Source organism: Leishmania donovani, chromosome 19, assembly GCF_000227135.1.
Source record: "Leishmania donovani BPK282A1 complete genome, chromosome 19".
Lineage (NCBI taxonomy): Eukaryota > Euglenozoa > Kinetoplastea > Trypanosomatida > Trypanosomatidae > Leishmania > Leishmania donovani.
Window position 1 is genome coordinate 8,537 of NC_018246.1, and position 25,782 is coordinate 34,318.

At 57.7% G+C, this 25,782-nt stretch overlaps 10 protein-coding genes across 10 annotated transcripts; all 10 read right to left on the reverse strand.

Annotated features, from left to right (window-relative positions):
* Positions 1-1,963: 1,963 nt before the first annotated feature.
* Positions 1,964-3,223, reverse strand: LDBPK_190060 (hypothetical protein, conserved; the record flags this gene model as incomplete). Its single annotated transcript, XM_003860137.1, has 1 exon — positions 1,964-3,223. One exon carries the CDS (start codon positions 3,221-3,223, stop codon positions 1,964-1,966), a length of 1,260 nt encoding a protein of 419 aa, XP_003860185.1.
* Positions 3,224-4,223: 1,000 nt separating this feature from the next.
* On the reverse strand, positions 4,224-5,522 carry LDBPK_190070 (hypothetical protein, conserved; the record flags this gene model as incomplete). Its single annotated transcript, XM_003860138.1, has 1 exon — positions 4,224-5,522. One exon carries the CDS (start codon positions 5,520-5,522, stop codon positions 4,224-4,226), a length of 1,299 nt encoding a protein of 432 aa, XP_003860186.1.
* An 836-nt stretch (positions 5,523-6,358) lies between these two features.
* LDBPK_190080 (hypothetical protein, conserved) lies at positions 6,359-7,570 on the reverse strand (the record flags this gene model as incomplete). The annotated part of the gene is made up of 1 exon (XM_003860139.1): positions 6,359-7,570. The coding sequence occupies one exon, from the start codon at positions 7,568-7,570 to the stop codon at positions 6,359-6,361; it is 1,212 nt and encodes a 403-aa protein (XP_003860187.1).
* A 1,804-nt stretch (positions 7,571-9,374) lies between these two features.
* On the reverse strand, positions 9,375-10,274 carry LDBPK_190090 (fibrillarin, putative; the record flags this gene model as incomplete). Its single annotated transcript, XM_003860140.1, has 1 exon — positions 9,375-10,274. One exon carries the CDS (start codon positions 10,272-10,274, stop codon positions 9,375-9,377), a length of 900 nt encoding a protein of 299 aa, XP_003860188.1.
* A 1,365-nt stretch (positions 10,275-11,639) lies between these two features.
* LDBPK_190100 (hypothetical protein, conserved) lies at positions 11,640-12,515 on the reverse strand (the record flags this gene model as incomplete). Its single annotated transcript, XM_003860141.1, has 1 exon — positions 11,640-12,515. One exon carries the CDS (start codon positions 12,513-12,515, stop codon positions 11,640-11,642), a length of 876 nt encoding a protein of 291 aa, XP_003860189.1.
* Positions 12,516-13,535: 1,020 nt separating this feature from the next.
* On the reverse strand, positions 13,536-14,225 carry LDBPK_190110 (QA-SNARE protein putative; the record flags this gene model as incomplete). The annotated part of the gene is made up of 1 exon (XM_003860142.1): positions 13,536-14,225. The coding sequence occupies one exon, from the start codon at positions 14,223-14,225 to the stop codon at positions 13,536-13,538; it is 690 nt and encodes a 229-aa protein (XP_003860190.1).
* A 1,008-nt stretch (positions 14,226-15,233) lies between these two features.
* On the reverse strand, positions 15,234-15,995 carry LDBPK_190120 (hypothetical protein, conserved; the record flags this gene model as incomplete). Its single annotated transcript, XM_003860143.1, has 1 exon — positions 15,234-15,995. The coding sequence occupies one exon, from the start codon at positions 15,993-15,995 to the stop codon at positions 15,234-15,236; it is 762 nt and encodes a 253-aa protein (XP_003860191.1).
* A 1,135-nt stretch (positions 15,996-17,130) lies between these two features.
* Positions 17,131-19,026, reverse strand: LDBPK_190130 (protein kinase, putative; the record flags this gene model as incomplete). Its single annotated transcript, XM_003860144.1, has 1 exon — positions 17,131-19,026. One exon carries the CDS (start codon positions 19,024-19,026, stop codon positions 17,131-17,133), a length of 1,896 nt encoding a protein of 631 aa, XP_003860192.1.
* A 2,312-nt stretch (positions 19,027-21,338) lies between these two features.
* Positions 21,339-22,181, reverse strand: LDBPK_190140 (protein kinase, putative; the record flags this gene model as incomplete). Its single annotated transcript, XM_003860145.1, has 1 exon — positions 21,339-22,181. One exon carries the CDS (start codon positions 22,179-22,181, stop codon positions 21,339-21,341), a length of 843 nt encoding a protein of 280 aa, XP_003860193.1.
* A 2,289-nt stretch (positions 22,182-24,470) lies between these two features.
* Positions 24,471-25,613, reverse strand: LDBPK_190150 (aminopeptidase, putative; the record flags this gene model as incomplete). The annotated part of the gene is made up of 1 exon (XM_003860146.1): positions 24,471-25,613. The coding sequence occupies one exon, from the start codon at positions 25,611-25,613 to the stop codon at positions 24,471-24,473; it is 1,143 nt and encodes a 380-aa protein (XP_003860194.1).
* Between the last annotated feature and the right edge of the window lie 169 nt (positions 25,614-25,782).

Below are 25,782 nucleotides of genomic sequence, written 5' to 3' on the forward strand. Positions count from 1 at the left end.
TGCACGGGGTAGATCTTCATCATCTCGTCGTGCAGCTGGCCCTCAGCGATGAGAGTGTCCACGATCTGGTGCTCCTTGATGGGCATCGAGAAGAGGAAGATCTCTTCCAGAGAGGTGACCTTCTGCGCCTTCACGAGGCGACCCAGCTTGGTGCACGGGACCCACTCTTTCTCCTCCCCCGGACCACCGCGGCCACGGCCACGGCCACCGCGTCCGCCACGGCCTCGGCCAAAGTTGCGTTCAGCGCGGGGGACGTCGGCGGCGGGCGCCTCCTGAGCAGGCTGAGTATCTGCCATGTCTTCCTTTCTAGGCGAAGACAGCTCATTCGTTAATATGAAGTTCCCGATTTGTGTGCGCGCATGCGTGCGAAGAAAGGGGTCAACACCAACAGAAGTGAGAGCAGTCATCGAGAGCAGGGGTGAGAGAAAAAGGAGGAGGTGAGGAGTAGAGGCGACATCCGCGTAGCGCTGATTTCGCACTGCGGTGGCGTCTTTTTTTTTCCTAATCCCCGCCTCTAGAGTCTTCATGTGAAGCGGCACTTTTCTGCCTTCAATGTTGTGAGCAACCTTCCGCATGTGCGCGCGCGGGTATGCGCAGATACGCAGCTCGTTCCCCTTTCACCTGACACGAGGAGGGGAGCCCTGCGCATCCGGGAGGAAGCGAGCTCGACTGACGCAGAAAGGTATGCGAAAGCAACGCTGTCGGACAGCTTGTACACAAGTAGCACAAGGGCCTTTCCACCACACTGACACACACAAACACACATGCGGACAGCCTCTGGTGCGGCACTCTGAGTTCCGCGCTTGCTTGGCATGCCGTGGCATAGCAACACACAAAGGCGTGCGCCTCTTGCGCCTCCTCGCTCCCATGCACGGCAACAGGAAGGGGACAGAAGAAGAGCGGACACACAGACACATGAGCGCATGCAGAGGAACAGGTCACCCGCCGCATGCGCATGGGTTTCCCGTTCTCCGTTATAGAGTCGAAGGCACGTAAAGGGCAAATGAGAGCGTTATCAAGTGACGTAGCCTTGCACCATAGAAGAGCACGCGATGAAACAAACAGAGAGCGACGAAACAACAAGGGACAGAAGAGGAGAACAGAAAGACAGACACGAGCGCCCATGACAGTAACACGCAAGCGCCGACACACGGAGAGAGACAGGCGGGGAAGGAAATAAACCGAGAGGCGAGACGACGCAAAGAGAACGGGTACAAATACTTTTGAAAGATGAAATGCGGATCAGAAACCACGGGAGGAAACACACACACGAGGGGATAAAGGGAGCTGTGTGAGAGAGGGAAGAGGAGAGTGAGGAGTGCGGGGACTCACCTAAAAGAGGAGATGGGGACAAAAGCAGCCACCTCGCTCAACCCCTCCCCCGCTGCCGCTGTACTCAACATCGACTCGCCCCTGACTCGCTCACACAGACACAGAGACTGCAGTAGATAACCTGTCCCTCACCCCTTCTCACCCTCCTCGTTTCGCAAACAAAAAAAGTGCCCTCGACGGTAAGAGCTGGCAGTACGAAACCCTGAACGGAACTTTCAGAGGCGAAAGGATAATATGGCGCGCACCCAGACACATGGATAGGCGCCATGTCTTCTGCTGTGCCTCATCCTCCACGCAGCCCCCCTCCCCCACTCCCTTAGCTCTCCTCTTCTTTGGGAACCTTCGCACATGACATCCTCCAATAACGAACATTAGCTACCCTCCTTTTCTCCGTCATATCGCGCTGTGCCAGCGGTGCTAACACAGTCATTGAGGATGGGGGAGAATAAGTGAGAGAAGGAGGGGGAGTGGGATGGACACAGGAAGGAGAAGGCCACAAGAGAGGGAAGCGAGTGTGATAGAGCAGAGGAAAGAAAGCACACGAAGAAGAGCGGAGCAGGAAAGACAAAGAGAACAAGACAGCAGGTGGCGAGGGGCCCAAGGGAAAGCCAGCAACGAAGCGCGTGCGCCACTACAATTTCGTGATGCGCTCTGCGAGACGCAAGAAGTTGCTCGGTACGAGACCACGACGGGCGTGAGACGAGTAGCTCCCACCCTCCACCGCCATCGCCTCGCACCAGCTGCCCTCGGCGTAGTTCTCCACCACAAACTCGTCACCCGCCTTGAAGCTCAAGCGCGAACCGTCGGCCTGTGGAGCCTGGTAGTCGTACAGTGCATAGTATACTCGGCGGGCACCGGTGCCACCACTTGGCCGCACCGCCTGTGAGGCACCGTACACGCCATTGGCGTTGTATGTATGTCCCCATGCCTCCGAGAGCGTCTCCTCCTCGCCCTTGTCTTCCTCCGTCAGGCGCGACTCGGCGTCGCTGGAGCGGATGCTCACCTCGTACTCGTCCTGGCTAATTACGTTTCCGTAGGCGTCCTCTGCTGGGCTGGTGATGCGATGCCGGCGCTGCGGCGGATTTGCGCGCTGCCGTGTGGCGATCCCGTACAGGACCTCGCCCAAAAGGAAAAAAGCAATGCAGAGCAGCCACGCCCGCCACCTGCTTGGGCCCCCGCTGGCGGCTTTGGCGGCCTGCTGGACCCCCGAAGCACCCGTCACGACCGCCTGCGTCTTGGCGACCGCGGCGCCGTACGGGTAAGTAGTGCCCATGCCCATTCCCATGCCTGGCATCCGCTCCTGCGCGTTGGAAAATGCGCGCACCGCCTTCATGCTATAGTAGGTACCGAAGCACACGCCGAAGAGCTCCATGGCAGAGCGGAGGCCCTGCACGAGCACGTTGGTGAGATGGCCCGCAATCTCCATCCGGGCCTGCAGGCGCGCTTGTCGGTGTTGCTCTCGCTGCTGCCGAATCAGCTGGCGTTCCTTCTTGTGCTCCGCCTGGATACGACGGCTGCGCTCCTCAGGTGACTCGTTCAGTGGTGGCAAAGATGCAGCGTGCTGGTGGATAGGGGACGCTAGCTGATTGGGCTGGTCTGCTTGCTGTTGCAAGGTGAGCGAGGATTGCATGCCATTATTCTGAGTGCCGTCGGCGTTGCTGCCGAGGCTGTTGAAACCGCCAAGGCTGTAGTTGGAGTTGGAACCGTACGGGTTGTTTCGGGCAAAGCTGTTGAGGCCACCGCTCATGCCGTGCGATGAGCCTCCCATGAGACCCGAGTTTCCGTACATGCCGCCACCGTATATGCTACTGCCCATGCCACCTAGCCCGCCGCCGTACATGCTGCTGCCGTACATGCCACTCAGGCCGCCGCCGTACATGCCGCCGAACATGGTGAAGGGTCTAATAAGAGAGAACGTTGAAGATAGGAGAACGAATTCGAGAGAAGCGTAGCCCACCGGCGCCACGATCGATTTCGACTCCTCCACGAGAAGCTAGGAGCTGCGTAGCAGAGAGATCATAGGCGTGTGTGTGCGAGAGAACGGGAGAGGAAGAGGGAGAGGGGAAGTGTTTCATCATGGCGAAGCCACTCATTGGCAGTGGCTCATGCCGTCCCGTGCGAACTCACTTCAACGCACGCTATCACACATGCAAAGCCGAGATGCGCATAGCTCTCTCTTTGCGTGGGCGTTTCGGCACCGCAGACGTGGAGGCACAAGAAAGCGGGGGAAAGGAGCCGGCTCCCAGCGAGGGATCTAGCATACAGTGTTTGGCGCTGAGAAGCGCGAACGCTTTTGTGTGTCCTAGTCCACGCGTTTCTCCTTCAACACAGGAGCGGGAGGAGGACGGAGGGGGATACGGACTGCTCACCGCACAACAACGCATGCATACCGCAGCAGACTGCGTTTCGCACTGTTTAATGTGCGTCCAGCGCATGCTCACGAGCGAGCAGCACCGATGGAAACTCACAAGTGAGCGTTGTTTCGAAAGAAGAGTGGGAAAGGGAACTGAAAAAAAAAAGATAGAAGGGAAAGAAGAACAGAATGTGCGCGTGCATATGGGAGAGTTGCACGGGTGAGCAAAATGACCTTTGCGCACGTATTGTAAATTACATCAGCTGCGCCTTTTTTCCCTTCAGCAGTTTCGTCCGCGAGGCGAGGAAGAGGTGGGAGGGAGAGGGTGAAAAAAACACACGAGGAAAAACACCAACGAGGACGGAGCTGAGGGAGAAAAAAAGAAAAAAATACACAAAGCAACAACGCAGGAGAGCCACCTAACGGCCAGATGTATGGTCAACCGAAACACACACGGAGACGAAGGAAGGCGAAAGAAAGCAAGAGAGTGCAGGAGACAGCGAGAGGGATGCGGCGGTAGAGCGAGTGAAGGAAAAAGCTACAACTTCCATTCATCCAAGTTAATGGTCTGGCCAGAGTTCTTCGCAGCGCGCAGCGCCTCCAGCTTGGCCTTCATCTCCGCCTCGATGCGATCCGTCTCCCTCCGCATCGCGGACACCTCCTCCTCGTGTCTTCGCCTCTCCGACATCATTTGCGCAATTACGCGCTTCCGCTGCTCTCCCAACTCGGCTGTCGTGCGGTTACGCTCCTGCTCCGCAGCCTCTGCCTCCTTTTGCCGTTGGCGCTCGCGCGCCCTCTCAGCCTCTAACGCTCGCTCCTCCTCGGCGCGCTTGAGCTTCTCCTCGCGCGCCCGCTCTTCAGCCTTGGCACGCTCGTTGGCCTCGTGGAGCATTTGTTGCTCCTGTGCCTCGCGCACTTTCGCGTCTGCGCGGCGCACCGCGTCAGCCAGTTCCTGGCCGCGCTGCTTGTGCGCCATGTCGCGCGTAAAGCGGTGCTCGGCGGCGAGGTTAGTCACCTCAGCCCTTTCCTCCGCGAGGCGGCGACGCTCCTCGGCCAACTCGCGCTTCTGTGACGCCAAGTCACGCAGATGGCGCTCAACGTCCGCCTGCTGCTCACGCTGCACCTCCGCGTAGGCCTCCATCTGGGCTTTCTTCTCGGCTTCCTTCTGCTCTTTCGCCTCAGCCTCCCGCTTGCGTCTCAGCATTTCGCGCTCGCGCTCGCGCTGATCCTTGGCCTGCCTCACCTCCTCCTCGCGCTCCTCCTCTCGCCGGCGCTGCATGTCGCGCCACTCCTCAGCCCTGCGCTTCTCTTCGCGCTCGAGGTTCTTGGCATACTCAGCCTTTGCCTTGGTCACCTCCTCCGCCCGCCGCAGCTCTTCTTGTTTCTTTTTGAACCATTCGGCGAAGGTGCCTTCGGAGTTGACGCCGCGGAACCCACCATCTGGGGTAGCGGAGAAGGGGCTCTTTTTGTACTGCTCGTAGGCGTCCTTAAATAGCTGCTCGTCGGTGGCGTAGCGCGGCTTCCGCGAGGCGCCGGCGTCGGCACCGTAGGACGAAGAGGGGTAGGCAGCGGGAGACGATGGCTGTGGCGCCGCCTGTCGGAACTGGTGAGCGCCAAAGCCACGGTCCCGCCGCGTCAGCTCCCGGTCGTAAGCCGAGCGCTTTGTGGGGTCATTGAGTGTTTGGTACGCGTTCACAACTAATTTGAAAATTGCCTCGCCGTTCGGGTTCTTGTCCGGGTGCAGCTGCAACGCCTTCAGCTTGTACGCTTGGCGGATCGCATCCTTGTTTGCAGTACGTGATATGCCCAAGATGGTGTAGTAGTCTTGTTTATCCATTGCTTCGTACGACAACGCGCATTCCCCGGTTTGAGTCGAGGGAAGGAGTGGGAAATGGAGAAGTCGCACAAACAGAGCACTGTGCGCGGTGGTGGTTACAGAAAGGAAGGCGGAGAGACAAAATAGGCAAGGGGTAGAGAGATACGCACAAGCAGAAGAAGCTAGTGAAGGGTAGTGTGAGACACGCCGACTGCATAGCACGCACGCTGAGGCGGACAACGAGCCCGGCGCGCCTGGGCGTAGACACTCCATTGCGAGTCTCGACGCCGCACGGCGTCGACCTGCAGAAGTGGAGCACAGCGCATCTCCGCGGCCCTCATCACGCTGGCACACACACGCGCAGAGGCGCACACAGAAGCAGTGTCAATGAACACGATGGTGGCAATCACTGCATCACGCATAGGAAGAGCTGGAAGAACGACTCAGCACAAAAGTAGCTTCGCTGAAAAGAAGCAAACCGCGAAGACGCCAGCATAGGCGATCAAAAAGAATTAAGAAAGCCCACGCACAATCACACGGGTGTGACGTACAAACATGTCCGCAAGGCAGCCTCACCCACGCGTAACCGACCGTGCACGAGGCAGGGGCACGTGCCGCGACAGGGTGCGGGGAAGAGAGGCGCCAGGGAAGGAGAGGAGATCGGAGGGAGAGATTCTAGGCAGTGTGCGGAGAGGGTTTGTGTGTGTGTGTGCGCGCGCCTTGACAGCTGTCTATTATGCATGCATCTCTCTCTACCTCGCCCGACGGAAATGTGCACCACAGCACCCACACGGCTCCGCAACAACGGAATATCCGAGCTTGAAAAAGATGCATGGCCACATCATGAAAACGGTGGCTTACTCTCTCTGCACTTCCTGCTCTGCCGCCCTTTTCTCCTCCTCGGCGTGCTCGTCCTCAAGGTCCAGCTCGTCCAGGAGCCGCTGTGAGTCCTTCAGCGCCTGAGGAAGGCGCGACAGCATAAAAAGCACGACGCATCCGAGAACGGCGGTCTCGCCCCACACACCAATGTACTGGTGCAGGAACTCCAACCACATAATGATGATGCGGTACTTGAAGGTTCCCAGCGCCATCTCCTGCCCCCAGCCACCGTGGCGGGCGCTAACGTGGCGCATATGCTCCGGTGGCTTTGCGCCATAGAGAAGGTAGTACTTGCGTGCATCAGGGTTCTCGATGATCTCATACGCGTCCTTCAGCTCCTCCAGCGCCATGTTGCGGTCCTCCTCGTCCTCCTCCGTCTCTAAGATCTTCTGGCGCTTCTCCTCGTATTTCATCTTGAGCTGAGCAGGGGTGGTGGACCGCAGAGACTTGGTGTCCTTCGCGTCCAGCAGCACGCCAAAGAGCTCCCGATCTACCTGCGACGTCAGCTTTTGATAAGCAAGCTCTACCTGTTTGTTCTGCGCCTCACACGTGCGACCGCAGTGGACTAGCTGGCCGTACTTCTCCTGGTGATCCTGAAAGGCCCGCTTGATTTGTTGCCGCACCTGGTAGTTCTCGCGGCGGCGCGCCTTATCGGGGTCGTCGGCAGCCTTCCGCGACGACCCGTTCCCCTCAGACGCATCGGTCGCAGGTGGAACCGCCGTGTGCGTCAGGTTAAGGCGGCCCTCGACGCCGAGCGTGTGGTAGTAGCCCTCCAGCTCCTTGGCGTCCACAGCGCGCTCAGGGTTTAGGACCTCCCCAAAGCCCTTACCAGACTCCACCTGCGGCACCTCCAAGTTGTATTCCTCGTCGTACTTGGAGATTGTGAGGAGGAGGATGGCAGCGAAAATGAGAACGCCAAAGAAGTAGCGAAAACACTTGCCCGAGTCTTCGTGCCGCTCCACAAGCTCGCTCCATTCGGCCTGCGTAATGACGCCGCGGTTGGGATCGCGGTTGCGCGCTGGGTGACCCGCATACCCGTACATGGGGTTCCTCTGCTGTCCGCCGCCCATGTTGCGCATGACAGCCTGTCGTGCGAGGAGGTCCTGTTGCACCCGCGCAGCACTCTCCTCTAGCTTGACGCGCCGATTCAGCGACTGCTGCTGCCGCACCTGGGCCGCTTTCGGCTTCATTGCACGGCGATACGGTTGTTCTGGTCACTTGTGTGTCGCTGTCGCAGACAATGCTTGACGCTCTTCTCGAGAGAAGAAGCGAGATGAAGAGAAGGAGCGGGTGTACGAGTCGTTGCAGTGAGGGAAGACCCGCTCTGGCGTCAGATGTCCGTTGGTCAGGGTCCGTCCCGTCACTAAACAGGGCCGCAAGTCAGTCTTGAAGGATAAGCCGAGGAGGTGTGTGCCACCGAGTGTCTTGCTACTGTTCTATGAGGGCTTTCGGTTGCTGACGCGTGAAGCTGCGAGGTTTTGAGCAGCCCAAAGTCGACCGCGGTTTGTGAGGATGTAGGTCGACCGTTTCGCTGAGGCATGTAGCTGCTGCTTTTCTTTCTTCGTCTCTGTTCGCTTCACAAAGTGTAGGTGCACGCAGCCCTTTCTCCAACTGCACACGATGAGGGAGACACAGTACGGGGGGGGAGAAACAATGGTACGCGTTAGTGTTTGAACGCGCGTATAGGTTTATGTGCGCATGTGAATGAAGAGGCACAACAGAAAAGAGAAGTGTAGAGGGTTTGTCGGAGTGCCGTCGTCATAACGAGTGAGCTCGAAAGTGAATGCTCGGAGGCGGCTGGGGCTGACGTGAAGGGCATCGCGCGCAGCACGCGGATCAACGAGTGTAGCCTCTTAAGCACGTTCTGTCTGGCGCGGCTGCGCTGTGCTCCACTTTCAAGGGCATTGCTGGGAAGCGGCTGTCCGGAGCTTTTTTCCCCTTCGCTGCGCCGCCCGGGTATCGGCGAAGGGAGTGGAGGAGGGTTGGGGCGCTGTCATTCTCCGTTACGAAGGAGAGACCCACCGATAATCGTGAGAGGGGAGGGCCCGGCACTTGCATTGCTGCTGCGGAAAATCAGTCTCATGAGACGCCCCTCTGTCTCTCTTTGCGTTCCTCCTTGTTCCCTCTCTACAAAACACCTCCGTTCTAATGTTCGTTACGTTGTTTGTGTGCGTGCGTGTGTGTTGTCTTTCGCTGTTGCGCCTAAGTCTTTCTTTTTTGGGGGGAGGGGGTGAGATGAGCACGAGGAGACACGCCACCCCTTCACAGCCGTCATCATAGCCACATCACAAGGACGAGGAGACAAAGAAGAAAAAAGTGTCGATTACGTCGCAGGTGTTAGAGGAGAGAAATTTTTTTTTTTTCGTTTTCTTCTCCATTATCGTTCAAACAAAAGAGAACCGCACACATGCACCGCATGCGCAAGAGAAGAGAAAGGAGGACAATTTATTGAGCTGAGCTGCGAGAGAGAGATGGTGCGTGTGCGTGCGTGTGCATGAGTGACGAAGCAAACAAGAAGGGGCGGCACCACTACCACTACTGCACAAGATGGGGCGCTCCTTTTCCTCCTCTGCATGCCACCTCTCGCTCTTGCCTCTCTCACGCACGCCTTTTCTCTGTTTCACATAGATCGCGGGAGAAGAGAAAAAAAAGGAAGACTAAAATGGCATGGCGCTCTGCCCTCTTTTAATGGTCCTGCCCTCTCAATCATGCTCTCTTGCGTCTGGGCGCTTTCGTTACCCTTGCTCTCCTTCCATTACACAACAACACACGACCGTGCACAGACACACAGGCATGTGCGCACTTGGATGGCATTCAGCACGTGCCCTCGACACTGCCGCCGAGCCGCCACTTCGTCACAGCTGGGTCTCCGTGGCCCTTGACCTGGCATCGCGCAGCCACCCCCGCACGCAACATAACATCGAAAGCCGTGCCGAGAGGAACAGCAGGACCGGGATCCATCGGATGAGTGCTTCGTGGATGAGGCACGGCCTTTCACGTCGCCTGTGGAACGTTCTTGTAGTAGCCCGTGACGACGCAGTGGTCGCGCTCGAAGGGCTCTAGTGAGACCTGCTCCTTTGGGCGGAGGCCGGAATCCTTCAGCTTCTGAACCTCGGACGCAAACACCGCTGCCGGATCCGCCGTGGAATCGATGCAGTTCGCCTTGATCGAAATCACAAAGCCACCGTTCGCCTTCAAGAAGTGCTGGGCGTTGAGGGCTAGAATGCGCGCCTGATCCGGCTGGGCGACGTCCATGAAGATGCAGTCCACCAGGCGGGGAATGAGCATGCGGTACTTCTGCGGGTAGCGGGCATCCTCCAGGATGGGGACGATGTTGCTGCGGCGCTTCGTCATCTCTTCCAGGTCACGGCCGCTGCGGTGCGAGAACTCTACCGCGTACACGACGCCCTCCGGTCCGACAAGGTCCGAGACGTGGCTAACAGTGGTGCCGCTGGCTGCGCCGAGGTACAGCACGGCAGAGCCAGGCTCCATGTATATGCTCGCTACACCAGCGTAGATCGCGGACGCTAGCTTGGAGCGGTACGGGTTCCATACGCGGAACTCGTGTGACTCAGACTCGCCGGCCACCGTGCCGTTCACACGCTTCTCGCTGTACACCGACACGCCAGGGACCAGCGACCGCGTGGAGAGAGTGTCCTTGCCTGCCAAGAGGTAGCAGCCGTTGAAGCGGGCATGCGGGTGGAAGATGTTGCCCTTCGGCGTACCCGCACCTCCACGACCGCCACGCCCACCGCCGCGGCCACTACCACGGCCGCCACCGCGACCGCTACCACGTCCACCGCCACGGCCGCCGCCACGGCCACCACCACCGCGACCGCCACCACCGCGACCGCCACCACCGCGTCCACCGAAGCCACCGCGCCCGCCGCGCATGATTGTCAAGTTGCAAGAGCGGGGAAGTATGTGAATGAGTGCGTCTGTCGTTTTTTCTTTCTCTTGTCTCTGGGCTTGTGTGAAACGACACGAAAAGACTAAGAGGGTAACGTGCAGGCGAGTGTGTGTGCCGCCCTTGTGTGCACCCAGCGTACTAAAGGGTAGCGAAAGGGTTGAGAAGGGTCGGCACGCGGAAGAGATAGTCGACATATATACGCAGATGAAGTGAGGGGCGCAGAGGAGTACGGAAGAGGAGGGCAAGGGTGACCAAAGCACGGCTCCCGATGAGGTCGTGACCGCATACAGCGGATGCAGTGCCAGAGAGGAGCCGCCGGGGGGACCCGAGGATTCAGATCAACGCCACCGGTGATGCATTTGATTCCGCACGGAAGAAATAAACGCACGCAAGGCAGGTGCCGCACCATCGTTGACACCGTGCCTCCTTCCCCCTCCCTGCAAAGAGAGACACACCAGCACATGAGTAGAAAATCGAATCAGACAAGCGATCGCAACACCGCAGCGCACAGAGGGGTGTGTATTTTACCTTCTCTCTCGTTTCCGGTGTCGAGCTGATGGAAGCCCACAGAGTAGAGACGTACAGGAGCAACGGGCTGACGGAAGAGAGAGAGAGGGGGGCGCTGGAGGAGGAGGACGGGAGATGAGGGACACCCCCTCTCAACGCATCCTCTTCTCTCACCGTCCGTGCACAAACAGGCAACGCTACGCAACGAGGGAATAACAAAAGAAAGACAACCGCCGAGGAAACGAAAAAAAAGTGTGCACCCACGGCCAAGGGCATGTAAGGAGACACACACACACACACTGACAGCTGGAAAATGCACATCAAAGTTGTGATCAGAGCAAACGAGTGTGTTCGAAAAGGCACATGCGTCGATGTCAGAGGAAACGGCGAGCAGACGCGTGCGGGATACAGTAGCACCGCGCGGCTCCTCTTTCGGCCTTCGTTCTCCCCAATTTCGTCTGCTCCTCAACCCTTGCAAGATAGCGAAACAAGCCCCAAAGACGTCGTGCAGTCTTCATTTTCGAACTGTGCGTGAGAGACGCAAAATTCTCAGCAAAGTCTCGGCTCGAGAGCATCAGAAATCACGGTAGCATTGCCGCCACCGTCTGCCACACTGCAGACACAAGCACAAAGGCGCGCCCCTTCTCCCCGCAAAAAAAAAGAGCTCTACCTTGCATCGCCTCTCTCGGCCTTCATGCAACACAAGAGGAGAATGACGACATGCAATACGTGGCGGAGGGAAGGGCGCGCAGAGAAAAACAAGGCGCAATAAAAAAAACCGAAAAACAAACATTGTAAGAACGATGCCGGCAGCTGCCGATCAGCAGCATCACTGTAAGGGCTTACTTCTTGGCAGGCGCGGCGTTCAGCGTGGAGAGCACGGTGCGCATCTGCTCCGTGCTTTTGGAGTACTGGTTCGGCTTCTGCAAGTCCACCAGCAGGCCCACTGCGCTCCAGACAGCACCGCTCCTCTTGTACTCGTTGATCTTTTCAGCGCCCACCTGCTGCTCCTCCTTGTGACTTGCTTTTGCATTCATCACCTCCTCCTCACGCTTTGCCATGAGCGCTTTGAGGTACTCCTGCGCCGCAGTCATAATCTTCGTCTCCTTCTCCTTCGTCGCAGCGTCCATGGCGGCGGTGCGGCTGGCGATCTGCTTCTTGAGCGCATCCATTTTGGCGACGTTAGCCGCGGAGGGCTTCTCCGGCGGCGTGGGCGGGCGGTTAGGCGAGCCCCCCGGCGAAGAGGAGGCGATAAAGCCATCCGACGGCGGCGGCGACATGGCGACTGGCGTGGGGTGAGGCTCAGCGGGGGAGCCGGGGTTCGTCTGCTCGGCTATGGAAACCGGAGGAGCAGCGTGATTCCCCGGAGGGAGTGGGAGTTTCGCCGGTGCTGCGGCCGAAGCAGAATGTTGCGCGGGTGCGCCTGGCGTGGTCCAGTCATCGTCTTCATCCCAAGGGGCATTCACGCCAGCTAAGTGGGAATGGTGCGGGGCGGACAGCACTTCCGCCCCCGACGTCAGCGGCGGCGAGTGTGGCTTCGAGTGCTGGCCACCGTCCGCGTGCATCGTCAACGGAACTTGAGAGGCGTTGCTGCCTTGCATCGCGTCGGAAGAGTGTGGGCTGTTCATCTGCTCCGGAAATGGAGAGCCCAAGCTGCCAGGAGGCAAGCCTGGCGAGCCCACGGTGATGCCGGATGGTCGTGGGTAGCCGGAGTCCATGACAGAACTTGTCGTCGTGTGATGGTAATGGCGCTGAAATGAACCGCAACAACAGCACACACAAAAAAAGGGGGCGGCAGTAGTAAGCAGTGCGTCCGCTTTGTGCGTCAGTGCGGGGACGTCTGCATGCACAGAGAGATGGAGGCGGCGGAAATGGCAGAAAGAGGCAAAGAAAGGCGAAACAAAAAGGGGCAAAAGGCAAAAAAGGGAAAACGACAGATGAACAAAGCTGCAAGTGTCGGCGTGGACTGAGCGCGGAGGTATACCCGCGTGCATACACGTACAAATATAGTGAAGCACTGGGAGACCCATACGCCGATGGAGAGGGGAAGCAGTAGTGAAGTGCCAAACCGGAAGATCGGTGCACCGGCGGATCCCCGTTAATTTGAGTACAAAGGAGAAGGAGAAAAAGACTAAAGGTGAAGGTGAGCGCTGCGAAAGATGGGGGGATGCATGCACAGAGAGCAAAGAAAAAGGTATCGCTTGTGCCCAATGGAACAAACAAGCGTCTGTGTGCGCGTGGATCTCCGCTCAACAGCGCAAGCCATATTCTCATCGGCGCCGGTGAGCGGGAGTCATGGCCTCTTGCTTGCAACGCTGAGTTTACATATCTCTTTTTTTTGTTTTTCGCGTGTCTCTGTGACGCTTCATTTCGGCTCAAATCGGATGGCGGTGTGGCGATCATCAGCGCCTTCGTCGCGTGCGAGCCTGCACCGGGGCACAGGCATACGCACACACATATAGAAACACAAAGCAGAAGACAAAGTGGAGCAAAGCGTCGACGCGAGGAGGAGGCGAGCAGTGATGAGTAAAAAGGGGGAGGCAAAATGCAGAGACAGCACACAAGCACAGGTCATGGCTGCAGCGGCGTGCTCAGTATGGCTCGCTGCACAACACGCGCACTCCACATCGGTTTCTGCCGCTGCGCAGGAAAAAGAGAGCGAGTGGGGAGGAGGGGAAATCGGGAGAGCGACGATGGGGACAGTCAAAAAAGAGAAACGGCAACGAAGCGAACGACAGTCATCGGGTGGCAACTGTGACTACAATTATGACGATAGTCATAATGACGATGACTACAGCGCCGCTAATGCAGCCAATTTTTCGAAAAGATCGCTGCCGGCGCGTGGCGCCTTGGATCTGATCGTGCCCGCGCTCGATAAGAGAGCGGGACTCCGTCACGTTGTTCGTCACACGATCTAGGCTTTCCTGTTGCTGATGCACGAGTGAGTGGAACTCCTGGTACGCCATCTTCAGGTCCATCACATCTGACTCGACCTCGCGCGCACTCTGTAGCTTCTCACGCTGAATCGCCTCCTCCGTGTGAAACTCCGACACATTGAGGGGGCGCGCCTCGCAAAATGTCACCTGCGGCTCTAGAGCGTCGAGGTCGCCTTCCCGCATGCTGGCCGGATCTGTCTGCCGGAACGTCTGCCGCTCCCGACGCGTGGCCTCGGCATTGATGAGCTCGAAAACTGCCTTCTGTTGGGCGTACTGCTGCCTCAGCGACTCGAGAAAAGGTTCTGCATCGCTGAGCAATTCCTCTACGCGACTGTTGCACTGCTGCACGAGAAGCCGGATTCGACGGAGCCGATCACGGGCAATGGCGTCCCGGCCCGTCCCCAGCTCTTTCACGGAGCTTTGCGCATCACTGCATGCCTTGGCGACTTGCTGGACGCACCGTGAAAGGACTTCTCCATTCTCTAAAGGCATTTTCCTGTCGTGCGTTTCCCTGCTTGTGAGTACCGCGTATGCTTGTGCGGATCGCCGTCGGTGTTGCCCGCCCTCGGCGTGACGAAACAGTTAGGCGAGCACTTCTCGATCTTCTAATACGCCGCTCCCTCCTACCCGCGAACACGCGCACTTGCAGGCCCGCGAGATGCGCCGCAGTGGGCAAAAAGACAAAAACAAGGAGATGCAGAAAAAGGTGCGACAGTCACGGGGACAAGCGGGTGAAGTAGCACACAGGAGAGACACTCAGGAGAGAAGAGCGTCAGCATGCAAGAAGAAAGTTGCAAAACGCGCTGAGCAGGGAGCACGATGACGTACAGGACGGCTTGACACTGGAACTATGTTGTTGGGTGTGTGTTCGTCTGTGGGTTGATACGTTCATGAAAGTTGCAAAGGGAAAAAATGAGAAAAAAAGCGAGTGTCGTGAATGAGAAGGTCGAGAGGTACAGGAGAGGACGAGTGCCAGCGTGCAATTGCTCAGAAAAAAATACGCCAGCACTGCATATTTGGCAAGATCAGCAGCACAGCGGAGTGAAGGGTGCCGCTCGTCATCGGATGGAGGTGTGCTCATTTCACGAGCACCTTTTCGTAATGTACCTCTTTCTCCTCTTTCGATTTCTTTCTCTCCGATCGAGGTTCAGCGGACAAGAGCGAGAGCGAAAAACGCCGGCCATGACAACCAATCAAAGACACACGCATCGTACGCGGCAACGCCCAAACGCGCACGTCGTCAGCACGCACGCCCGCGAGAGAGGAGCCCACACACCCACAGAAACAGACGAACAAACAGAGAAGAAGAGATCGAGGACGGGGAATCGGGGAAGCACACACACTCCGACCCGTTCATACGGTGTGTCCACGGGGTTGGGCCCCTGTCCCCGTGCAACAAAGCAGAGACAGAAGTAGCAAAGGGCAGCAAGCGCTCTTCAGCTTCGGAGCGGGGAATCGCAGCCGCTGCATGGGTGACTTCAGGAAACTAGCGCCGGTACTTCAGCTGCTACCGAGCGTCTGGCCGCGTCCCCAGTTGTGCAAGCCGCTGCTCCTCTGCTGAGCTTCGCCCCGCCATGCCGCCTGAAAGCGAGGGTCGTACGGGTGCATCTCAGGGCCAAAGGAGGCGACGCGGTGCGTCGGCTGCGTGAACTGGCGCCGCAGCCACATCGGAGTCTCCAGCCACCGCTGATTGTGTGAGACTGGAAAAACATCCTTGAAGAATACGTAGGCGTGTCCGGCCACTATGCCAAGAATATCAGCAAGCAGCCCCTGCCCCATGACGAGGTGCAGTGCCATCAACACCCACGGAAACACAGCCGAGCGGAAGGAGAATCCAAAGAGCGTCAGCTCCTGCTCGGGGTGTCGCTTGCAAAAAATCCAGCACAGCGCCATTAGGAACGAGAAACTCGTCACGTACACGTTAAAAAATAGGCCGGCAGAGGAGAGGGCGCCCACCAGCAGCAGAAACATGTACGTCATGTCTGCCGTCTTGCCTTTGAAGTCGCTCTCCTCGTTGTTCTTGACGTACGTGACAAACATGGCAACCGTCATGAGCCACGGGAAAGAGAAATTGCCGAGGTAGAAGGCAGCTGTTACGAAGCGCCACACCTGCAGCGAGGTGATGGCTTCGGAGGTGAGGATAACCGAGCCGACACCCACCATGTTGAGGGAGCAGGCGGCGGACAGGCCCACAGACGCGACGAGAGAAGCACGGGTGACAAGGCCCAGCTGATTGAACCAGTCGCCAAAGTTCTGCGACATGACGATGACTCTCTTGATTCGCTGTGTCTATACGTAGGTATCGTACTGGGTTTTTTTTGGTGTGTTTATGTAGTTCCTTCGTTTCCATTGTCGCGTGCGCATGTGGGCGATGCGCCAGCGACCAAGTGAGATATGGATCGATAAAGAAGAGCGAAGCAGTGGAACACGTTGAGGACGAGGGAGGGGGGGTAAAGAAGCCGCCCTATCACCAGATCAGAGGAAAGAGAAGCAGCAACACTGTGGGGCACTTGCCGCAACACGCACACTCGCAAATCCCTCTTTCGCTCGCCCTCGCGCGGAGGGATGCCGCGCCGCACCCACACGTGCATCCAGAGAGACGGGCCATCATGCGACTGCCAAGAGACATACGACGGAGATTCGCATGAGAGCCGTGCGGCACAGAAGCCGCCTCTATGGCTCTCGTCATGGCACATAACCATCAGGGGCCCAGAGAACAAGGGTAAGCAAAGGCGGTGGAGCAGTTGGGCGAGACACATGCGATGCCACCTCCCCCCTCTCCCGATCCAACTCGCGCGATCAATTCGCGCATTCGTTTCGCGGTCTCTTTCGTTTCTTGTGTCCTACGGAAAACGTACACACGCACGCGTTATGCAGTCATCTAGTACACTCACGCACACCCATATGCGTGCAGACAAACACAGAGAAGGAAGAAAGTCATCACAAACAAACGGAGACGGGCAGACCTACAGCATCGACCAGGGAAGCAACGACGAGGGAAGACGGAAAGGAGACAGTGAGAAAGGGTGTGTAGTGGCTTCACTGAGAGGCACCGGAGAGACATGAAAAAGGGGAGGAGGAAACAGAACACGAAAAACGGGGAAGACCTCTAAGAAGGAAGGAGTCACAGATACAAAGCCAGAAGGAAGAGATGATGATAAGAGTACGACAACATATACTGTAGTGAAGTGCATGAATGCAACGCGTGCTCGAACGTCAACTGCAAACGGTCGGCAAAGAAGCGAGAACGCCGAACAGAGTGAAGAGACGGAGAAACGGGGGAGGGCAGCAGCCGAGGCGGAGAGGAGCGTAAGAGAAGGGGAGAGAAATGTGAATTGTCAAGACCGCGATCCCACATCTTCACCTGCACTCGCTCCCCGACACACGCACCCACGCCTCAGCCCAGCTTCTTCACCTGGGAGGCGCGCACAAACACGCCCTTGCCCTTGGGGCACGTAAAGTACTGCTTCTTGTCAATGAACGAGGAGCCGTCGTTGGTGCCCTCGTTGCCCTCTAACATCTCCAGCCCGATCCAGATGCCGGCACCGAACGCGGTTGAACCGTTGAACCGCACAATAGCGCGGCAGCCCTTGTACGTGACCTGGTCGCCAAGGTGCAGTTCATTGGCGGGATTCACGGCGTTGGTGGAGTGCGACACGCCGGAAGTGGTGCCGTTGGAGGTGCCAGATATGGCGCTGCGGTGTGGAGTGCGCGACCGATCGTGGGCGCTGCGGCCCGGTGTGGCGGAGCGTGTCGGCGTGGCGCCTCGAGTGGAAATCATAGCTCGCGCCGCAGAGCCCGAGCGAGCGCCAGTGGTCCGAGACGGCGTTGCGCTGCGGGCGGGGGTGGTGCCGCCGGCTCTTGCAGGGGTGCCACGACGCACCGCGGCGCCGCCTGCGCTGCGCGCAAGTGGGCTCCTCCCGCGCGGCGCAGAGGCGCGACGAGGAACGGATCCAGCGCTGCTGCTGTCACGGCTGCCTGTGCGGCGGTGATTAGTAACGCGCGCGGGAGAGGAGACGCGAATCGTCGACGCAGGATAGCGTGTGCTGCGCGGCCGCGAAAGCCCACTCGGCGTCTGCGCACGACGGGCCTGTGTGTGGGTCTCTTGTAAGGCGGGTTGCTGCACCTCGCGCACTCGGTCGCGCTCCTCTCTGAGCGCAGCCACTTCGCTCTGCAGCTTGGCCATGCATATGCGCAGGCGGCGCGCCTCCTCGTCGAAGCGAGCGGCAGCAGACTCGACGTCGGCCGAAATGACGCTCGCCCGCAGCTGCGCCGCCACGACGGAGCCGCGCTGCACCACCACGTCAGCCAGCCACGGATGATTGAGCGCGGCATACAGGGGGGTGCGCTTACTCGGGTCCTTGTTCAGCATCGACTGCACAAACTCCCAAGCCAGCGGCGAGATGCCGGACGGCTTCGGCAACGGGGTGGACATGATCGTGCGAAACACCTCCTTCTCTGACGCGTTCGACCCCGGCGAGTAGGGGAAGCTACCGGAGAGCGTAATATACGTGACGACGCCGATGGACCACGTGTCGGCGTTGAAGCCGTCGTAGTGGGTCTGCGTGAACTTAGCGTAGAACATCTCCGGGGCGCCGTAGCGGGGCGTGCCGATGACATCCGAGCAAACAACCCGCTTGCCCAAGAGACGCTCGCAGCCGGGGTACGGCATCATCAACGCCGTCACGTCAAGCGGGTCCCTCGGGGAGTCGCCGGTGCACACCCCGCGCGAGCGCTTTGCTAGACCGAAATCCGTCAGTTTAATGTTGTCGTCCTCGCTCACCAGCAAGTTCTCGGGCTTGATGTCGCGGTGGATGATGTCGTGCAGATGGCAATGCAGCACCGCCTTGATGATCTGGTACGTGTACAGCTTTGATTTCTCCTCCGTCAGCTTGCCGCTGGAGGACTGCAGAATGAGTTCACACAGGTCGCCGCATTGAACCTTCTCGAAGAAGAGCAGAAACTGCTTCTCCGTCTCTACGTACTCGAGAAACGTGACCACGTTCTCGTGCGATGGAATGTGCCGCAGCACGTCGATCTCTCGCTTGATCTCCGCCATGGCCATATCGACGTCGCCCTTGGCAAGCGAGATGAGATACTCCTTTTCGATAATCTTCACCACGTACTTCATTCCAGGCCTCGACCCTGGTGGGACGTAAGGGTGAATCGGTGTGCATACCTTTACCACACTGTACGCGCCACGGCCTACGATGTTCGCATCCTGAATCGTGTACTTGCCCTCCACCACGACGTTGGCGCCGGTGCTCGCCCCGTTGTCGCTACTCGGCTGCATGGTGGCGTGCGCGTCGATAAAACAAGGATAGAAACGAAAAAGAAGGCACTGACAGGATCTGGTGCACTGCGCAAGCGTATCAGCAAAGCTGGAAACAGCCGTATGGGCTAAGGGGCGTGAGTGAATAGCAGTGAGTATCGGAAAAGGCAGACCTGCATGCGATTGATTGTGCTTGTGTGAGTATATCGGTGTGCGGTGCCCGGATGCTGGAATCAGGAGGTGGAAGACCAGCGTTGTCTTGTGCGATGTCGCTCTTTGCCTTGATTGCGCTGTTGTCCGTCGATGTCTCTCTAAGGAGACCCGATAGCTTAGCACAAGGTGCTCGTACAACAGACGACCGAATCACAGGCACACACGCGCCAATAAGGGAGACTCTGCAACAATGGAAGTGTGGCGTGGACTCGGAGTGAAGATGCGATGGGGAGTGCTTTGCACATGCATCTGTTAGTGAGTGTGTTGAGAGCGTGAAGGCGGGGGAATGGGAAGGGGGCGACGGTGGCGTCGCAACGTCACATGCAACATCAGGATAGAAAGTGAGAAGGGGGACTTTAGAGAGCAGGAAAACAGCACACTCGCACGCGTCATCAGTGTGTGGCCTGTGATGAGGACGCGGCGGTAAACACAGCCGCGCCCCCCCCCCCACCTTCTTGTGTTCGAGAGAAAAGGACTCTCAGAAACAAAAAGGAGTCAGGAAGTAGGGGGCGATGTGTGGCGGCACACACGTTGCGGACCCAATAAAAACTGCAAGCAACACCTTTTCCGTGGGACGGGCGTCGAGCGACGCGAGCGGGAGGAGGAAGAGGGCCTGAAGTGACTGAGTGCACCCAGCGTAATTCGATCGCGCATGCGGAGAATGCACACCACTCCGCATTTCGCCAATTTTACTTCCGTCACCTTTTGATAAGTTTTTTGTGTGTAGGCGTGCTGCTCACTGTGCGTGTGTGCATGCAAAGGGTATGCCTCGCGTGTAACCCTGACTCACCTTTCTTTACTTCTCGCCTTGCTTGCATGCGCGCGCACTTACACACGGTCAGGGCACCTCTGCGAAACACGTCTTAGGTACGCTAACTGTTGCTCTAAAGGTTCTTTTAGTGTCTTTGCTGCACACAGCTGCAGCGCTCGCTGCACACACACAACGTTGCTGTCACTCTTCGCTTCCTCCCTGCGAGTTCACGCCACATTGTTTCGGGGCATTCGCGCACGCGCGCACTCACATGTGTGCAATAGACGATGACGAAAACAAAAGGGCGTGAAAACAGGAGGAGGCGCGGTGCGACGCGAGGAAGGACCTCGGTCCATCAGCACGTGTACACAGAGAGGGGGAGAGACAAACTCATCATACTTGCCTACGGGCCCTGATTGCCGCTGGGCGAGAAAAAAAGACATACGAACAGAAAGATCGGGGGAGCGAAGGGGCGTGGGCGTAGAGAGGGAGATGTATGGGTGCGCAACAATAACACACACACGCGCATGCATACCGCAAAGACCGCAAGGGAATGGAAACAAAGAAAAAAAGCGAGCTACAGAGAGAGAAGCAACAATAAAAAACAAAAGATAAAATCATCAAAATGCAGCAATCACACGTGCAAGAGAAAGCATCGGAAAAACTGAAAAGAGATAAAACACGATCGACATCACGAGGGGGTGGCGTGAAGTACTACACACACCTCAGCTCACCAAAGCCCATTCAACTCCGCTCCACACCAGAGAGGCGCGCAAAATATGCAAACACCAACACACACACACACATAGCTCATCATAAAACAAAGGACTACAGAAAGAAGAGAAAAAAAAACGAGACACAGCGATCGACACAGCAACACCCAAAATGAGGTCGGCACCTCAGTTTGGTGGAGCGCAAACATCGCGGCAGTGCACGCGCGGAGTCGCCAAAGAGCACAAAACGAAAAAAAATGCGCACAGCGTGGCTTACAGCCACCGTTGCACGGCGGACGCGCACAGGCTCACGCATACCGCTACGCTCACCCTTTGTGAAGCAGTGCAGCGCACAGAACTACATGAACACTCAAGAGAGGTGGACAGATAGAAGGAGGGGGACCTTCGTGAGGCACCGCAATGGGCAATTACGTCAATGTCAATCATGCAGAGATACAGGGAAAAGGAAAGACGCACCCATCCAAGCTTGCAACGATCCGCCCCCTCTACCCCTCTCCGACTTCACCTCACATCCTGAGAAATCACCATCGCACCTCCTCACCATTTTTTTTCAGAGCCAGCCGTGAATGGTTTCTTATATGTATGCACTATCTGCCATGATTTGGGAAACTGGATCGTTTCATCCCTCAGCGCCATCACACTCGGAGAAACACGTGCTTAAGGAGAGTAGCGGCTGGCGGCCGCTTCGATACATCTCGTTGGAAGCACAAGTCTAAGAAGTCGTACGCGTCTTGCGAGCCGAGCTCTTTGGCGTCCTTCGGCACCGCATCAGGCCAGCCGGTCGAGAGCGCCAGCTTGTTCATGATGTGCATCACATTCGGCATCGGGGTCCACGGAGCGCGCCCTGTGATCATCTCCGCCACGGTGCAGCCCGCTGACCAGATATCAGCCTTGAATGGATCGTAGCCGTCCTCGTCTGTGATCACCTCAGGCGCCATCCAGTATGGCGTGCCCGCCAACGTCGCCGTCGCCGCTTTGCGCAAGGTGCCGTGCGTGTTCATGATTTTTGCCTGATCAAAGTCCGCTAGCTTTGCCGTGCCTGTGTCCATGGAAATAAGCACGTTGTCGCCCTTGATGTCACGGTGGGCAACCTGGTTGCTATGAAGATACTCCAATCCTTGGAACATATGCCGTGCGTACACGCGCACTACTGCATAGGGCAGGCAGCCATTCGGCAAGCTCTTCATCAGCGACGTCACCGAGCCACCAGTCACAAACTCCAGGTAGACGTAGAGCTTCTTTGGCGTGCTTTCCAAATCAATGCGGCTGTACAGATAGCGAATGATGTTGGGGTGCACCATCTTCCGGTGAATCTCCACCTCCGTGTTTGACGGCGCGTCATCTGAGAGCTCCAGTATCTTCACCGCAACGAAGTTGCCGCTGGGAAGCACACCCACAAAAACCGAGCCGAAGCTGCCAGCGCCGAGCTTCTTGCCTAGCGTCACTTCCATCAGCTCCTTGGTTGAAATCGCCGCCATTGCTGGATGCGTACGAATCTTTCCGTGCACGTTACGCTGTCTCGGGTCGTCGTCTCTATCGCACTTTTTGGCCCCCCTCGTGTGATGTGTGGGTGGTGTTCTCACTGGAGGAGCAGAACAGGGGGAGGGGGTGGAGTGGCAGCGTCTGGGACTAAGAGTGGCCGAAAGAAAAAGAAGCGTATTCTCTCGGTGGGCTTCAGTTGACGGCGGTGATGTGCATGCAAGCGTAGCGTCGTCGATCGGCACTCCACTGCGCACTCGCAAAAAAAAAAAGGGCGCGCGTGTGCAAAGAGAGGAAGGGATGAGGGGGAAAGGGGCGTTTGTAGGTGCGGCGGAGGTGATGGTGAATTCGATACAGCGCGGTGGGCTGGGGAAGAGGAAAGAAAGCAATGCGAAGAGGGGGGAGGGAGGCGCAGTGCGGTGTATAAATAAACGAGCGAAAATCTTCGAAAAAGAAAGAAGCACAGCAACCTCAACAAAACAGACAGAACAGACCTTTCGGGAGGAGAGAGCGCTTGATGTCGATGATGGGGATACGCGGCAGGGGCCGTTGGCAAAGAGCGCACTGGGGTGGCGGTAGCGAATACAGCAAGACAAAGCGAGAAAGAGTGACGGAGGCAACAATAATGGGAAAGGGGGAGAGGAGAAAGGCACACAAACACCAAAACAGTTCAAGGAAGCAAGAAAACTGCAGCGGTTGAGCGCCGAAAGCGAAATACCCCGCTGTGTCCGACGAGCAGGAGAGGAGGCAACGCGGTAGGCGTATGTAGACGTGAGGAATCGCGCGCTTTGCCCGTTTCTTCTGGCGTTGTGTTGCGTGCGTGTGACTCTACTCGCCGCGTATGCAGAGATGTATGTGGTGATGCGCGTGTGTCTTGGTGGACGTGGAGGAGATAAATTTCTCTTTGTTCGCCGGTGCGTATGAATGAGTCGATGATCACACGTACTCGGGAGCAAGCTGCGCACACGCGCGTGTCAGAGGGGAGGGCGAGGAAACTGCGTCAGATTTTGTGCGTTCAGGCTGATGAGTGTTGAATGGGTGCGCACAGGAATGCAGCCGGCGCGTAAAGCAGAAGAGAGAATTGAGCGAAGGAGAGTGGAAGCGATGGAGAAAACGACAGGTGCGGTGTGCACCAGGGCCAGAAGATTGCAACGATACACACTGCACACGCATGACAGGTAGGCGACGTCTACGTACGCACCGTCCCCTCTGCCCCCACCCCCCCACACACACACGTGGAACTTGTAAAATGTAGCGAAGCAAAGGAGTCCTTGTGAATGACCGTGAAGATGGCGGTAAGATGGTCACAGGTCACCTCCTTTTTTTTTGGCTCCCTTTTGCACCCTGTGGTTGCGCCGTCGGGTATCGCCTCACGAGCAACACGCGCACGCACACCCACGCACACAATGGGCAGAAGCCGCGCATACCAACACACATTTTTAGCACTCTCCATGCCGTATAGCCGTGTAGGTAGTTCGTTGTGCGCTGCTTGTGATCATATTTTTTTGTCTGGGGTTTGATTGGCTTCTTGCTCGTGCACTTCATGCCTTCTTAGGAAGACTCGTCCGCATTGCACTCTTAACACACACACACACACCAACACACGTATGTACGTACGCAGACAGGTACACGCAGGCGTCATACAGAGACACACGTGATGAGTGAAAGGGGAGACAGCAAAAGAAGCAGAGGAGAAAGGCAGAGAGAGAGGGGGGTACACGAGGGAGGGAAAGAGGGAGAAAGCGCTGGCGACACACAATTGCCGAGCCCTTCCCCCTCCGTTCTCCGCCGTTCCAATGCGCTCTGAATAGTCCCCACCCACTCAACACGCACAGGCACGATCGCTCTCTGCGCCCCTCCCCCCGCCATCCTCCCTCTGCCCCTTTCAATGAGAGACGGAGGAGACGCGCGCGCGCGTACCCGGCCAACGATGAATACGCACTTCATTTTTATTTTGCGTGTTGGTTGCTTACGTTCCTGTTTACAGAAAGAAAAGAGTCGCAGAGATCGAGCCTGCTTCGTACTCGTGACACGCCCCCCCCCCACCGCGCTCCCTACCGTGCTCGCGTATGCACAGGCAGGCGCGTGGGCAGTTTCTCCCTCACGCGCCTCACCACACTCCGGCAGAGACGTCATCGTCAGAGAAAACGCGGAGATTAGCGAAGAAAGGGAGCAGGAAGGAGGGGAACAGAGTGGGTGCCTCGTCTGCAAACAGCACAAGTGTACGCCTCACAAGAGACGTGCGCCTAAGAAAGCTCGCAGTACAGCGTCACGGATGCCACGGCCGTCTACTTTGCCGCCTTCTTCTCTAGCGACAGCGAGAGCTTGTTCGTCGCAAGCAGCATCTCGTCCGTGTACGGCTCGAGCGCCGGGGCCTTCTGCGGCTTCAGGCCGGTGATCGGCTCAATCTTCTTGTTGCTGATGAGCACCGTAATCTTGAAATGGGCGACGACCTCGCCTTCTTTTTCGAAGAGAATAGGGTACGGGATGACAGCGCCGTGCTTCGCCATCTCGTTGAGACCGAGGCGGGCCTTCTTGGCCTCCAGGTTGCGGATGGCAAACGGGAAGGTAGCATACTTGGAGTCGATTTCCTTCTGAACCTCCTTCGCGCTTTCCATCTTCACAGAGTAGTTGGAGTCCAGAGCCACCTTGAACACGCACGGCCGCGCATCGCGCTCCTTAAGCTTGCCCTTGCCGGAGGTCATAACAATGTCTAGCGTCCAAACCTGCGCCTTCTCGAGATCGTAGTCGTGCACCATGTGCTCCGCGACCCTGCGCTGCGGGATACAACGGTATCCGTCTATGATGTAGCGCTTCATCATGTGCGAAAGGACGCCGTCCACCGGAGTCACCTTGTAGTGCTCCGCAGCCTTCTCAACTACGTCTGTCACCTGGTAGATGGTCGCACCGGGACGCATCTGGCGCAGCGCCGTGTTCAGGATGTTGTACGTCGCTGTAATGACCCGCGCCGCCTTCTCGTCCTTGCCGAGCTCGTTGTCCTCTGTCACCTGAATGGTGTGCGCGACGACGGCGCAGTAGCCGTCCACGTGGATGCCCAGGTCGTAGTGCACGACGTCACCCATCGCAATCTCTTGCTGCGTCGCCTCGTCTGACACTCCAGGGCTGTTGTGGCATACGCAGTTGTTGACCGAGATGCAGGTGGGGAAGGCGATGCCTTTTTCCGTGCCTTTGAACATCGTCTTGACCTTGGCGGTGATGGTGTCATCACCGAGGCGGCACAAGTCGCACACCTTGGCGCCAGGTTTTGTGGCATCGATAAGCACGCGCAACGTTTCATTGCACCACGTGGCGGCCTTCTTGTAGCGCACCACCACGTCGGAGTTGTTGATGGTGGTGTCCTCCTCCTCCTCATCCTGCACCTCCTCGTCGCCGTAATCCTCCCACTCCTCCTGGTCGGTGTTCTTTGGCATTGGGGGGAGGGGGGGGGTTGCGTTTAGTTATCGGAGAGTCCAGAAAGGCTGCTCTGTCGGCGCGCGCCTCTTTCTCGTGCGCGTGCGTGTGTACGAAAAAAATGCTGAGGGGAGGAAGAGTGAGGAAAGCGGTAGCGCCAATGCCCGCGGCAGTCAAACGGCGGTGATG